Here is a 13,221-nt window from a genome sequence, read left to right on the forward strand (position 1 = left end):
GTGGTTAAGTGACTTGTCTAACCTTGTATGGGGGAAATTCCCCTTAGGATTTGGTATTGTTGTGATAATTGTGATATGTGAAGGCTGTGTACGCAAGGTGACGATTGCATACACAAGCTAAATGTTGAAATTTCGGTTTTAGCTACGTAGTTTCCATTTCATCATTTAATTGAGTTACTTTAACATGTTATAGTCACCATGTTTAGTCTAATTTCACATGTCTACTTGTCTTATATCTTATTTGCAACTTGTCCTACATGTTTAGTTAAATTTCTTACTTTCTTTAATTCTTTATTCATTATTTAACCGTGGGATTCTTTACTTGAAATTCTCTATCCTTGGAATATCTTGCTGTTGAGTTTGGTATTGAGTTGCAAAGATCGTGGTTTCTATTGAGGCGAATTGTAAGTTGTCAAATATCATTTTATTGAGTTGTTATGTTTTGGTACCCGTGTTATTGTTGAGAGGATTGTTTGCGTGTTTTCACGAGGTTTCTGACGTGTTGTTGTTACTACTGATACGCATCTGGTGGTATAAAGTCTGGGTTTTGATACGCACGCGGTGAGATAAGGTGGGATTGATACGTGTGGCTAGTAGGGGAAGTATTAGAAGCCATACGGTGTGATAAGGTGGCTAAAACGCGGGGTGCTATTTCAAAAAAATGATTTTTAAAACTAAATATAAGGCTCCCGCGGTGATATAAGGAAAGACTGTGAGTTACTTTTATGAGTTGGGACTACGACGTGGTACCTCGGTAGTGGCCCTCGTTGATCTTTATTTATTTGTTGCATTTGTTTTGGTTGTTGTTTACTTAACATGTAAATCCTTGTTTCCTTCCGTGTTGTATTAACTGTCTTGATTCTTTGTTGTTAACTTTCCGTAAATTCTTCATTGTTTCACTTCCTTTGTCATTTTCATTATATCGTTATATCTTCAGTCTTGTTTCTTATTATCTCCATTAGTGCCTTGACCTGACCTCATCACTACTCTACCGAGGTTAGGCTTGGCACTTACTAGGTACTGTTGTGGTGCACTCATACTATGTTTCTGCACATGATTTTTTGCAGATCCAGGTACATCTTCTCAATCCCAGCACTAGTGCGCTGAGTTGCTTTTGGAGACTTCAAGGTACACCTGCCCGCGTCCACAGGCCTAGGAGTCCCCTTTTATCCCATTCCCTCTTATCTCTTTACGCTTTTATAGAGAGTGATGTATATGATTGTTCAACATTGTATTTAGAGCTTGTGACTTATATCTCACCAGGTTTTGGATAGTTGTATGCATTGAGTATATAGTTTCTATTTATGAAATTGTTGGCGTTTTGAAATTCTAAGTTTTACTTAATGTTTCTGCATATTGTTAGGCTTACCTAATCTTAGAGACTAGGTGCCATCACAACATTCTATGGAGGGAATTTGGGGATAACCTCTCCGAAATACTTCTTCTCCCTACCTCTACCTCTCATTTGGCCCTCCAGGGCCAACTTCTCACACCTCCTTACTGGAGAATTTGTGCCTCTCCTCTTCACATGCCCGAACCATCTAAGTTTCGCCTCCCGCATCTTATCCTTCATAGGGGCCATACCCACCTTGTCCCAAATAACTTCATTTTTATTTCTATCTAGCCCGGTATGCCCGAACATCCATCTCAACATCCTCATTTCAGCTACAGCATCATTAGATGCAGGAGTTCTTGACTGTCCAACACTCCGACCCATATAACATAGTCGGTCTGATCACCGCTCTATAAAATTTACCTTTGAGTTTAGATGGCACATTCTTATCACACAAAGAATCGCAAGTGAGCCTCCTTTTCATCCATCCCGCCGTAATACGATGTATAGCATCTATGTCGTGCGATCTCTCCATTCCCATGTATAACCTACCCAAGGTATTTAAAAATCTCTCTCCTATGGATGACTTGAGAATCAAGCCTCACTTCTTCGTCCACGACCTGAGTCGTACCAATGAACTTGCACTCAGTGTATTCTGTCTTGGTCCTGCTCAACATGAAACCTTTAACCTCTAGGGTCTACCTCCAAATATCTAACCTCTCCTTAACACCGGCTCACATCTCATCAATCAGAACAATATCGTCTGTAAATCACATGCACCACCACACCTCTCCTTTTCTATGGCGCATCAGTGTGTCGATCGCCAAGGAAAATAGAAATAGACTGAGGGCTGACCCCTAATGCAACTCCATCATAACTGGAAAGTGTTCTGAGTCCCCTCCGATGGTCCTCACTCGAGTCTTAGGTCCATCATACATGTCCTTAATAGCCCTCATTAAGCAACAAGAATCTCCACAGAATCTCCCTTGGCACATTATCGTAAGGCTTCTCTAAGTCGATGAACACCATTCGTAAATCCTTCTTACTCTCTCTATACTGCTCCATCAACCTCCTAACAAGAGGAATAACTTCCGTGGTAGAACGTCGTGGCATAAAATAGAACTGGTTTTTCAGAAATATCCACAATCCCCCTCAACCTTAGTCCACCACCATCTCCCAAACTTTCATAGTATGACTTAGTAACTTGATGCCCCGGTAGTTGTTGCAACTTTGGATATCACCCTTGTTCTTATACAGCAGGAACATTGTACTCCATCTTCATTCTTCGAGCATTTTCTTCGTCCTAAAAATCGCATTAACTAACCCAGTGAGCCACTCCAAGCCCACTCTCCCCACGGTTTTCCAAAATTCCATCGGGACGTCAGGCCGGTTGCTCTCTGTAACATTCCTCAAATCTATAAAAATTTCAACGTACACCAAATGTATAATTTAATTTTTTTTAATCTTGATTTGAGTGCATAAAAATTATACTTCTATTACGGATATAAACCCTTGTGATTGACTTTTGTGTTACTTCTCTATTTATAAATAATTGGATATACAATTAGAGAAATATTGATAATATTAATATTATTAATTATTAAAAATGGGTATCATTAATTATTAGTTAAGTCAAAACAAAAAAACAAAAGAACAAAAAAAAGCATGTACGGATTAACCTAAAGCCCATAATGTAGTTGTTGTAAGCAAAGGCTTAAAGCCTTGTACAAAAAAAATGTATTATCCTTTCAAAAGGCAAAAGGCAAAAGGCTTAGCCTTATACAAAAAAAGTAAACAAAACGCTACAAACAGAGGCAACCACGAAACAGACTCACGCAGGCAACGTAAAGTTCTGGGTTTCTTTACAAATCACTAGTTTTTGAACTCAGGTATATAAAATTTCTTATTGTCAATTATCCTACAGTAGTAGTAGGTAAAAATTGAACTGTTAATTCCTTCTTTCTTTGTTGATACAATAAGTTTCGTGTTTAGGGGTAAAACTTTGAAATTAATTAAAATGCACTGGTTGTTGTACAATTGATTGTTTGACGGGTATAAATTGGATTGGGGTCTACGCATTGGCTCAAGGAGTTTTGAGGTGAGTTGATATAACCCTTTACTAAAGTGGTTTAGCTCACAAAAGCATGCATACATGGTGTTTGATAAATTTCTTAAAAGAGTTAATATGTACTTAATTGGAGCGAGTGGGTATTAGAATTGTTCTAGCTAAAGTTTAGATGATTTATAATGATATATGTGCATAATTTTTCAGATTTTTGTGTTATTCTCATATGCCATTTTCATATGGATAAGTCATGAAGAAGCAAGAATCTTTAGAATTACTTTTGAATGTATTTAATGCTCATGCCATGATTTACATTTAAAGATATCAGTATGAGTATGTATAGGTTGTTCCAGGAAAGATTTAGACTTGAATGGTCAAGAAAGTTGATTTAGCTTTTGACGAGGTGAAATAGAACAATTTATTATAAAAGTATTTTTAGGAGTATCCTCTATTCTGAGAATGGGTCATTGTCCAGACCGAGGGTCCTGATCAAAGTGTTGGCTTCCTAAAACTACTTGTGCCAAAATAGGGAGCACACGATCTGAGGGTCTCGTTGCTGTGAATTCACCTCGCCAGGCTAATGTAAGATACATGAGAGATGAGAACCATGAAGCGACTGGCACCTCGTGGATTGGGCCTATTCGATCAGGTTGGGATTGAACCTGTGCCGATCACAGGTGACTAAGACAGAAATAAGTTAGGATAGTTCGAACTCCCGAAGTATAAAGTGAAGTATTTTTTTATAAGAAAGAAAAAGAAAATAATTTCTTTTAGAATATTCATAAACTGCTATTACGCAATTATTTTAGAATTTTCTTAGAAGCTTTATGTTTTCCATGCATTTAGTATCTTTGCTCGTAATGTATATTTTATTAAAGTTTCGTCCCGTCTCGTTGAGACTCGCTGAGTACTATGGATGGTACTGACATTCTCTTTTGGGAACCTAGTTGGTCTGCGGTACAACGCAGGAACTGGTTTTGCAGGCGAGCATGCTACAGGTTAACATTCCTCTCTTCCAGTGCTTTGGCATGCTCCACTTTTGTTCGTGCAGTATTACTTTGAGTCATCTTTATTTAGTTATTTCTTTGTTTATTTGGAGAACTAGCCAGGCAATCTCATGTCCTGAGTAGTGCGTCAGTTTTTCAGTAGAGGCTTTATAGACACAATCGGTGGGTTATGATTCAGCTGTTTTTGATAATAACTTAGCAGTATTCCAGTGGTTACTACGAATAAAGTGTTGGAGTTTGTTTATTTTAGATATTTAAATTAATTAAAACTATTTAGTTAAAGTATTGCCTTGTTTCATATAAAGTTTGAAGTTATAATAGATTTGATAAGGGCAGATGCTTTGCTCGGCCAAGTTTAGTGACCGGGTACCCGTCACGGCTTGTTCAGACAATGGGTCGTAACAAACTTGGTATCAGAGCATCAGGTTTGTGGAGTCCTAGGGGTCTACGAAGACATGTCAATAGAGTCTTATTTATGTGCGTGAAGCGCGCCATACTTATAAGTAGGAGGCTACAAACATTTAGGAAAGTCTCATTTATTAATACTTTAGATCGTGCAGTAGAGCCTACCTCAAAGGAAATTATCTAATGTATTCGTTTCTCCAAAACTCGAAGAAATGGCTCGTACTCACAACTCCCACACCGACACTCAGGATGTTGCTCAAGAAATTCTTTCTACTATTGTGGCTCCAGGTAGAGCTAAGAAGGCTTCAACTCAGAAAAGGAAGGATAAATCCACAAATGGGGTTCAAGTACCCCGGGTTGAACATGATCAAGGGGTAGAGCATGATGAGCAAGTACCTCAGGATCCAGTGCCACCTCCAACAACGGTTCCGACTCAGATAGCTATATTTCTAGAGGTGGGTCTTAATGTTGTCAATAGTGCTATGGATATATTTAAAGCCTTTATGGCCAACCAGAATGAGAGAAGAGATAAGATTCCACCTCAATCAAATAGACAGAACAATTTTGAGTCTTCAAAATTGAATGAATTTTTAAAGCTGAGTTCTCCATTGTTCTGTGGTACTATAGTCGATGAAGATCCAATGTTGTGGCTGGAGGGTGCCCTCTGAGCGATGAAGGCAATTGATGATGAAGCTGTGGAGCTGGCTGTCTACCAGCTTAGAGATGTGACTGGTGCTTGGTTTGAGATGTGGGAAAAAGGAAAAAGATGAAGATAATGGTCCGCCTACTTGGGAAGAATTTGAACAGGACTTCATGGCTAATTTTATACCAGAAGAGGATAAGGAAACTAAGGCTAAAGAGTTCAAGCAGCTCAAGCAAGGGAATAAAAGTGTGCAAGAGTACTACATGGAATTCATAAGTTTGTCTAAGCATGCTCCTCACATGACTAAGATAGAAAAAGCAAAGATCTACACGTTTGTTGGTGGTTTGGCTTACCACATTAAGGATACGACAATAGCGCAGCGGTAGGAATGACAGCGTTTTCCTCTGTTGTGAGATTCTCCAAGCACTTAGAAAACGACAGTTAACAAAGAAGGGAAGAAAAAGAGCATAACAAGAAGGCCCGGACAGTGGGCGAGTTTAATGGTACATCTAGCGGAGGAGGAAGGGGTTCCTTCAATAAGGAGTCATTAGCACCAGCTCAATCCAGTCACCGGTCAGGTGGTGGGCCTTCCTTCAGACGTACTCTGAGTTATGGAAACCAGTCTCGCCAAAATCAGAATTTTAGGACACCATCCGCATATAGCCAGAGTCATGTTGAGCAACATTCACAACAACAAGGTCTTTGTGGTACATATAAGTAGCAACATTCACGTCAGTGCAAGCTCGGGTTTCTCGGTTGCTATCATTACGGAGATATTGGTCATATAAAGGCCAACTGCCCAAAGTTGCAACGTAATTTCAGTAGGGGATCAGCTCGTCCTTCTAGTTCCTCATCTACTACAGTTGCACCACCTCGTGGTTCTCAAAATCAGACCGGGAATGGGGCACGCAGAGGTGCAGATCGAGTTACTCGAGGGGGGGGGGGACAACCGCATTTGTTTGCTACACATGATCGTCAGAGTGCAAAGGCATCTACAAAAGTTATTATAGGTATATTTCTAGTCTGCTCATGTAATGCTTATGCCATAATAAATCCAGGTTCAACGTTTTCGTACGTGACTCCATACTTTTTGCAATTAACCTCGGGCTAGAACCTGAACAATTTAGTGAGCCATTCCTAGTATCGACTCCAGTTGGCGAGTCAATGAAAGCCACAAGAGTCTATAGAGGTTGTATAGTTTCAGTCCATGGTCGCAGCATCGAGGCCGATCTATAGAGTTAGAAATCGTGGATTTCGACGTGATCATGTGTATGGATTGGTTGTCTTCCTGCTATGCTATGTTAGATTGTCGTGCCAACATAGTTAGGTTCCAATTTCCAAATGAAGAAGTCTTAGAATGGAAGGGTAGTTCAGCATCGCTTGTAGGTAAGTTTATTTCTTACCTTAAGGCACAAAGAATGATTGGTAAGGGGTGTCTCGCCTATTTGGCTCACATCAATAATCTAGAATCAGAACCCCCAGATCTTCAATTTGTGCCAGTTGTTAGAGAAGTTTCATAAGTTTTCCCAGATAACCTTCCCGAACTTTCTCCTGAAAGAATCATAGACTTTGGCATCGATCTCATGCCAGGCACTCAGCCCATATCTATACCTCCTTATAGGATGGCTCCAACAGAACTTAATGAGTTGAGAGACTAGTTGAACGACCTTCTTGACAAGGGCTTCATCAGGTTGAGTGTTTCACTGTAGGGTGTCCCTGTCCTGTTTGTCAAGAAGAAAGATGGGTCTCTTAGAATGCGCGTCGTACTATTGGTAGTTGAATAAAGTTACCATTAAGAACAAGTACCACTACCAGGAATAGATGATTTATTTAATCAACTTTAGGGTGCAAAATACTTTTCAAAGATAGACTTGACGTTGGGGTACCATCAGTTGAGAATCAGAGAAGAGAATATATCTAAAACAGCCTTAGAATTTGCCATGGCACTATGAATTTCTAGTAATGTCCTTCGGTGACAAATGCTCCAGCTGCATTCATGGACCTCATGAATAGATTTTTCAAGCCATTCCTTGATACCTTTATTATTCGTGTTTATAGACGATATTTTGGTATACTCTAAGAGCAAGGATGAAAATGCAAAACGCCTCAGGATAACCTTGCAGACCTTGAAGAGAATGTGCTTTATGCTAAGTTTTCAAAAAGTGAGTTCTGGTTGTATCTAGTGGCTTTCTTAGGCGGAGTCAATAACTAGCCAAGGCCGATGTTTTGTAGAGGGATTTTCCTCACTTGCATCTCCATTAACTAAGCTGACTCCTTAAAGCAGTTAAGTTCCAGTGGTTAGACGCTTGTGAGCAGAGTTTTCAAGAGTTAAAGAAGAGGTTAACCACTGCACCTGTGTTAACCTTGCTGGTAGGTTCGGGTGGGTTCACAGTGTATTGTGATGCTCTTGGTTGTGTTCTTATAAAAGATGGAAAAGTTATTGCTTATGCTTCCAGGCAGTTAAAGAATCATGAGAAGAACTACCCCACACACGACTTGGAGCTTGCAGCAGTGGTATTTGCATTAAAGATATGGTGACACTAGGGCGAGCGTTCTAAAGTGTTTACAGATCACAAAAGTTTCCAGTACATTTTCAAGCAGAAAGAATTAAATTTGAGACAGAGAAGGCGGCTCGAGCTATTGAAGGATTATGACATCAATATCCTTTATCACCCAGGAAAAGCTAATATGGTAGCAGGTGCACTTAGTAGGAAGTCAACGGTGTCCTGGCCCATCTTGCAGTACAAAGGAGAATTTTGGGTCGATAAATTCAAAAACTGGCAAACGATGGAATTAGATTGGATGAGACCGAAGAAGGAGGTATAACTGCTTATACCTTAGCGCAATCCTCTCTTGTTGTGCATGTTAAGGCTAAGCAAGACGAAGATCCGTACTTAGTGAAGTTAAAAGGAGTCAGAAAAAAAACCACTACTTTCACTCTAGGAAGTGATGGAGTTTTAAAGTTGAAAGATCGGTTATGTGTGCCTGATATAGATGGGCTTAGGAAGGCCATAATGGAAAAATCTCACAGTTCGATGTACTTTATCCACTCAGGTGATACCAAAATATATTTTGACTTGTAAGAGTTGTTTCGGTGGGAAGGCATGAAGAAGGAAGTAGCAGACCATGCGGCCAATGTTTGAATTGCCAGCAAGTCAAAGTCGAGCATCAGAGGCCTGGTGGCCTAGCTCAAGATATAGAGATGCCACAGTGGAAATGGGAGATGATTCATATGGATTTCGTAGTAGGTCTGCCTCGAACATACCATAAGCAAGATTCAATTTAGGTTATTGTAGATCGACTGACAAAGTCCACGCATTTCCTACCAGTAAAGACGACAGATTCCGCAGAGCGATATGCGCAGTTGTACATCAAAGAAATATTCCGATTGCATGGTACTCCAGTTTCAATCATATATGATAGAGGCCCTCAGTTCACGGTGCATTTTTGGAAGGCATTTCAAAAAAGATTAGGTACCAAGGTCAATTTGAGCACCGCTTTCCATCCACAAACCGATGGCCAGGAAGAAAGGACCATTCAGACTCTCAAAGATAAGTGGCGAGCATGTGTCATGATTTTGGAGGTAATTGGGATGATCACTTGCCACTTATAGAATTTGCTCACAATAACAACTATCAGGCCAGCATTAGTATGCCTCCTTATGAAGCGTTGTATGGGCAAAGATGTAGGTCTCTAGTGGGTTGGTTTGAACCAGCAGAGGTGCCATTGATCGGTGACGATCTTGAAACACACACTAAAATATGCTCGCTAGTCGAGTATAGTAATTTATAATATCGTATCCACATGGATTGGATTTAAACAGTATTATCGTAGTTTGTAGCTAGATTGCTATCCAACATGATCAACAATGAAAGTTTATTTGATGAAAACTAAAATTAACTAAGAGTCTAAACTATTGGCTAATGACAATCGACGCAAGGGCAAGACAAATGTTTGGGACTTAACTCTAGATAATTCACTTCTAATGTTCAAGTGAGTCTCTCGAATTCACTTGGTTATTAGTTAAATTGATTAGTAGAAACTCCTCTCTCGATTAAGTCTCAACCTCGCAAGATGAACCAATTTTAAGTACGTGAAGATATGCAAGAATTCATTGTGGATTGGTCTTTAGGAGAACCTCTCTCAATTATCCTCCTAACTAAGTTTAATCAACAATTCAACTAGCTTCTTCCAATTACAAAGAAGAATTAATGACTTCAACCAACAAAATATAATGCAACAATATCACACGTTATGCCTCTGTCGATTACATGAATAAGTGAATATAGATGCAACAGTTAAAACATCCAAAATGATTCAATACATAAAAACTAGAGTTAACTATCCACAAACAAGTGTCAATTCACCAAATATCAAACCCTAAAGAGAAATACTCCATGGATATGGAGTAATACATCATAACAATGTTTAAGTTAAAGGAAACATAAAATGATCAAAACCCTTGTCTTGAGTGAGGATTGAATGATGAATCCTTGAGCTTTTGCTTCTCCACCTCCTCCTTGGCTTACATAGATCTAAGATGTGTCAAAAAGTCCATAAAATAATGTTTTTACATGTATTTATACTAAGTAGGGTCGGTCCCAGACGAAAACACCTTTTTCCTCGTGAAATAGGAAAATAACTCTGTAAAAATTGCACAGGCGCATGGGGCGATGTGCCTTGCCGGGCATTAGTGGAGAAGTTCAAAGAGTTGATTTCTGACAGATTGTAGAAATTTGCACAGGCGCGGTGCCCCATGTACCGCGGTAGTGGCCCTTTCTCTGAGTATGGATTTTTCTTGCGTTTTTTATATCCAGAAGTGGTTTTCGACGCCCGAACGTGATCCCGCCTATTCCCTTGGGCTTTTACTCAGACTTCAAAGCTCCAAATCATTCAAATTCATTCCATAACATCTACATAGCTCGGAAACACTCCTACAGGGCATAAAACACACAATTAGTGCAAAACACTAACAAATAACGCTCAAACTCAATTAAAGTGCAATAAATTAGGGTGCAATAAGCGACTAAAACATGAAATTATAGCCTACCATCAACACCCCCACACTTAAACCATTGCTCGTCCATGAGAAATCAAACTACACTTTATAAAGACACGACCTTACTTAGCAACTCTCCTAACTCTCACACCACGAATATTTAAAATAGACTAAGCATAATAGTGTAATATCTTCACCTCAAGAATTGACTCAAAAGTACCATGTATTATTTACAACTCACTCACTTACTCTAGTATAGAGGTCAACAACATTGCCTTTCTTTCATGAATCAAGTGCCCTCACACAACTATAGAGAGTGGTTCCACACACAACAAAAGTTGAGAACAATTAGGAACTCAAGATAGAAAGAATTCACTCGCTCTCAGAAATAACATTCATATGTCACAAAAGATGAACCATAGGATTACCCGTAGTGTACTACTCTACTAATTTGAGCTCATTTAGTCAAGGATCAAGTAGGAATTTAAACTGGTTGTAATGTAGGCTACGGGATAGGTAGAATACATTTAGATATAAGAGTGAATACACCTCCCTAAGCACTTTAACATTCAAAACCCCACATTTATGTCAAACCATACTCCACCTTAACATCAATATGCATTAACCCCTTACTTCTTTAAGCACAATTACATTAAGAGTTACCACTATCAAGGAATATTTTTCACAAGCATAGAATTATTTTTTCCTTCTTTTCTTATTCAATTCAAGTGGCTCTTACTTTTTCAAAACAATCCACCTTTGTCCTTATTTCATTAGTTCCACTCAAAAGCCAAACCAACCACCCCACACTTCAACTTTTACAAAGTTCATACAATTCAAGTGCTCATGAGATGTGAAAAGGTTCAAATAGATGGTCAATTCAAATAAATAGGCAAGGCTTGTAATGTGGTTGCCAAAGAAACAGGATTATAGGCTCAACGGGGTTAACTAAGATACATAACAATTAGGTGGGTAAAAGCATATAACTAGCTCAACAAAAAATGCCTATATCACTTCCAAGACTAAATAAAACTACTATTTTGCTTTGCAAACACACGGGGCAAGTTCTAGACATCAAATGCAATGCACAAAATAACAAAACCTCACACACACATGGCACATAACTCACTCGGGATTGGATTATCAAGACACTCTAGTCAAAGAAGTTAAGCAAAGTTAAGATCATACACTTTAAGGCACTTATACATGAGTCGAGAACTGAGACTAAGCGTCACAACTAAAGCGCTTACTATTTTCAAGGCATAGTAAATTCAAGAACTATTGCTTCAATTCAAATCATAGCTTAAGTTTTCCTACTACTAACAAAAATAAAAATGAACTACACTCGACTCAAACAAAACCCTTGAAAAAGAATCGTGGCACAAAAAAAAAACCAAGGGGAAATTGTTACACTACCTAACAAAAGAAAATAATTTTTGTCCTTTTCTTTCGACATTAATCCCTCACGAAACCCGTCGAATGATATCCATCATCGGGAAAAGTCAAAAAATTTTAAAATTTTTATAGTTTTTAATGGTTTTTCAATTTTTTTCTAACTACAAAAAAAACTAACACATATACATACAACATGCAAATATATACCCCACTCCACACTTTAAGTTGTGGCATGTCTCCATGACACACAATTAAAAAGCATAAGGTAGAGGAAACTTTCCTGAATCTCTGGTCGTGGTCTTAATCAAAGTCGGGCTCCATTCTACGTGCCCGAACTAGTTCACACATCCACACGGACAGCTTCTTCTCAGCCTTCTTGGGGTACACCCCACACTTATCTTTTTCTATAACAGCGGCCTTCTCTTTCACGCCTTTCACCTTCAACTCAACACTTAGAGCATGCTTCTCCTTTTACAGTCGAGTTGCTACATTCATCTCAAAAGTTATCGTCTCCTCACCCACTCTAAGCATGAATTTTCTATCATGTATATCCAGTATAGCTTAGCATTTGGGGGGCCTCCTTGCTCTCCTCCATATTCACCACTATAAAATCTACAGGAAATACGAACTTATCCACCCGCACCAGAACATCTTCTACTATCCCCTCGGGTGTTATAGTCGTTTGATCGGCTAGCTGCAAAGACATCGGCACCGAACTTATCTCTCCATTCTCCTTCTCCAATTTCCTGTAAATAGAAAATGGCATTAGATTAATTGAGGCACCAGAATCATATAAAGATTTATCAAAGTTAAGAGTGCCTAAAGAGCAGGGTATAGTAAAACTCCCTGGATCTTCACACTTTTGTGGGGGTTTATTTTTCAATATTGCACTGCAATGCTCTGTGAGCTTCACTACCGATGTCTCTTCTATCTTTCTCTTCTTTGTGAGGATCTCCTTCAAGAACTTGGCATAAGTTGGCATTTGTGAGAGAACTTCAGTGAATGGCAAGTTTACATTAACCTGTCTCAGCATATCTAGAAATCTTCCAAACTTCTTGTACAACTTTTCTCTATAGAGCTTTTCGGGAAAAGGTATAGCAGGCATGTGCTTGCTCACATCATCAGATTCTTCCCTTCTTGAAGTTTCCTCCTTCTTCTTTTTCTCAACTCCCTTATTTCCTTTCTTTTTCTCAGTGTTTTTATCATCTTCAATTTTCAGCTCCTTCCCACTTTCTTTTTATTCGCTGATTCTTTGTGAATTGGGGTGGGATCTTTCAACACTTGTCCGCTTCTCAAGGTCACAACATTTACCGTTTCTTTGGGATTCTTTTCAGTATCAGCTGGCAGAGTACTTGGGATTCTCTTAGATAATAT

General features: G+C 39.0%; 1 protein-coding gene across 1 annotated transcript; it reads right to left on the reverse strand.

Moving 5' to 3' along the window:
• Window positions 1-12,388: 12,388 nt before the first annotated feature.
• On the reverse strand, window positions 12,389-12,952 carry LOC109221264. Its single transcript, XM_019385726.1, has one exon. It carries the CDS (start codon window positions 12,950-12,952, stop codon window positions 12,389-12,391), a length of 564 nt encoding a protein of 187 aa, XP_019241271.1.
• Window positions 12,953-13,221: the final 269 nt, after the last annotated feature.

The sequence above is a fragment of the Nicotiana attenuata genome, unplaced genomic scaffold (assembly GCF_001879085.1).
Source record: "Nicotiana attenuata strain UT unplaced genomic scaffold, NIATTr2, whole genome shotgun sequence".
NCBI lineage: Eukaryota > Viridiplantae > Streptophyta > Magnoliopsida > Solanales > Solanaceae > Nicotiana > Nicotiana attenuata.

Coding starts and splice junctions, on each gene's coding strand:
- LOC109221264 (XM_019385726.1), bottom strand. CDS start 12,952: ATGCCTGCTATACCTTTTCCCGAAAAGCTCTATAGAGAAAAGTTGTAC.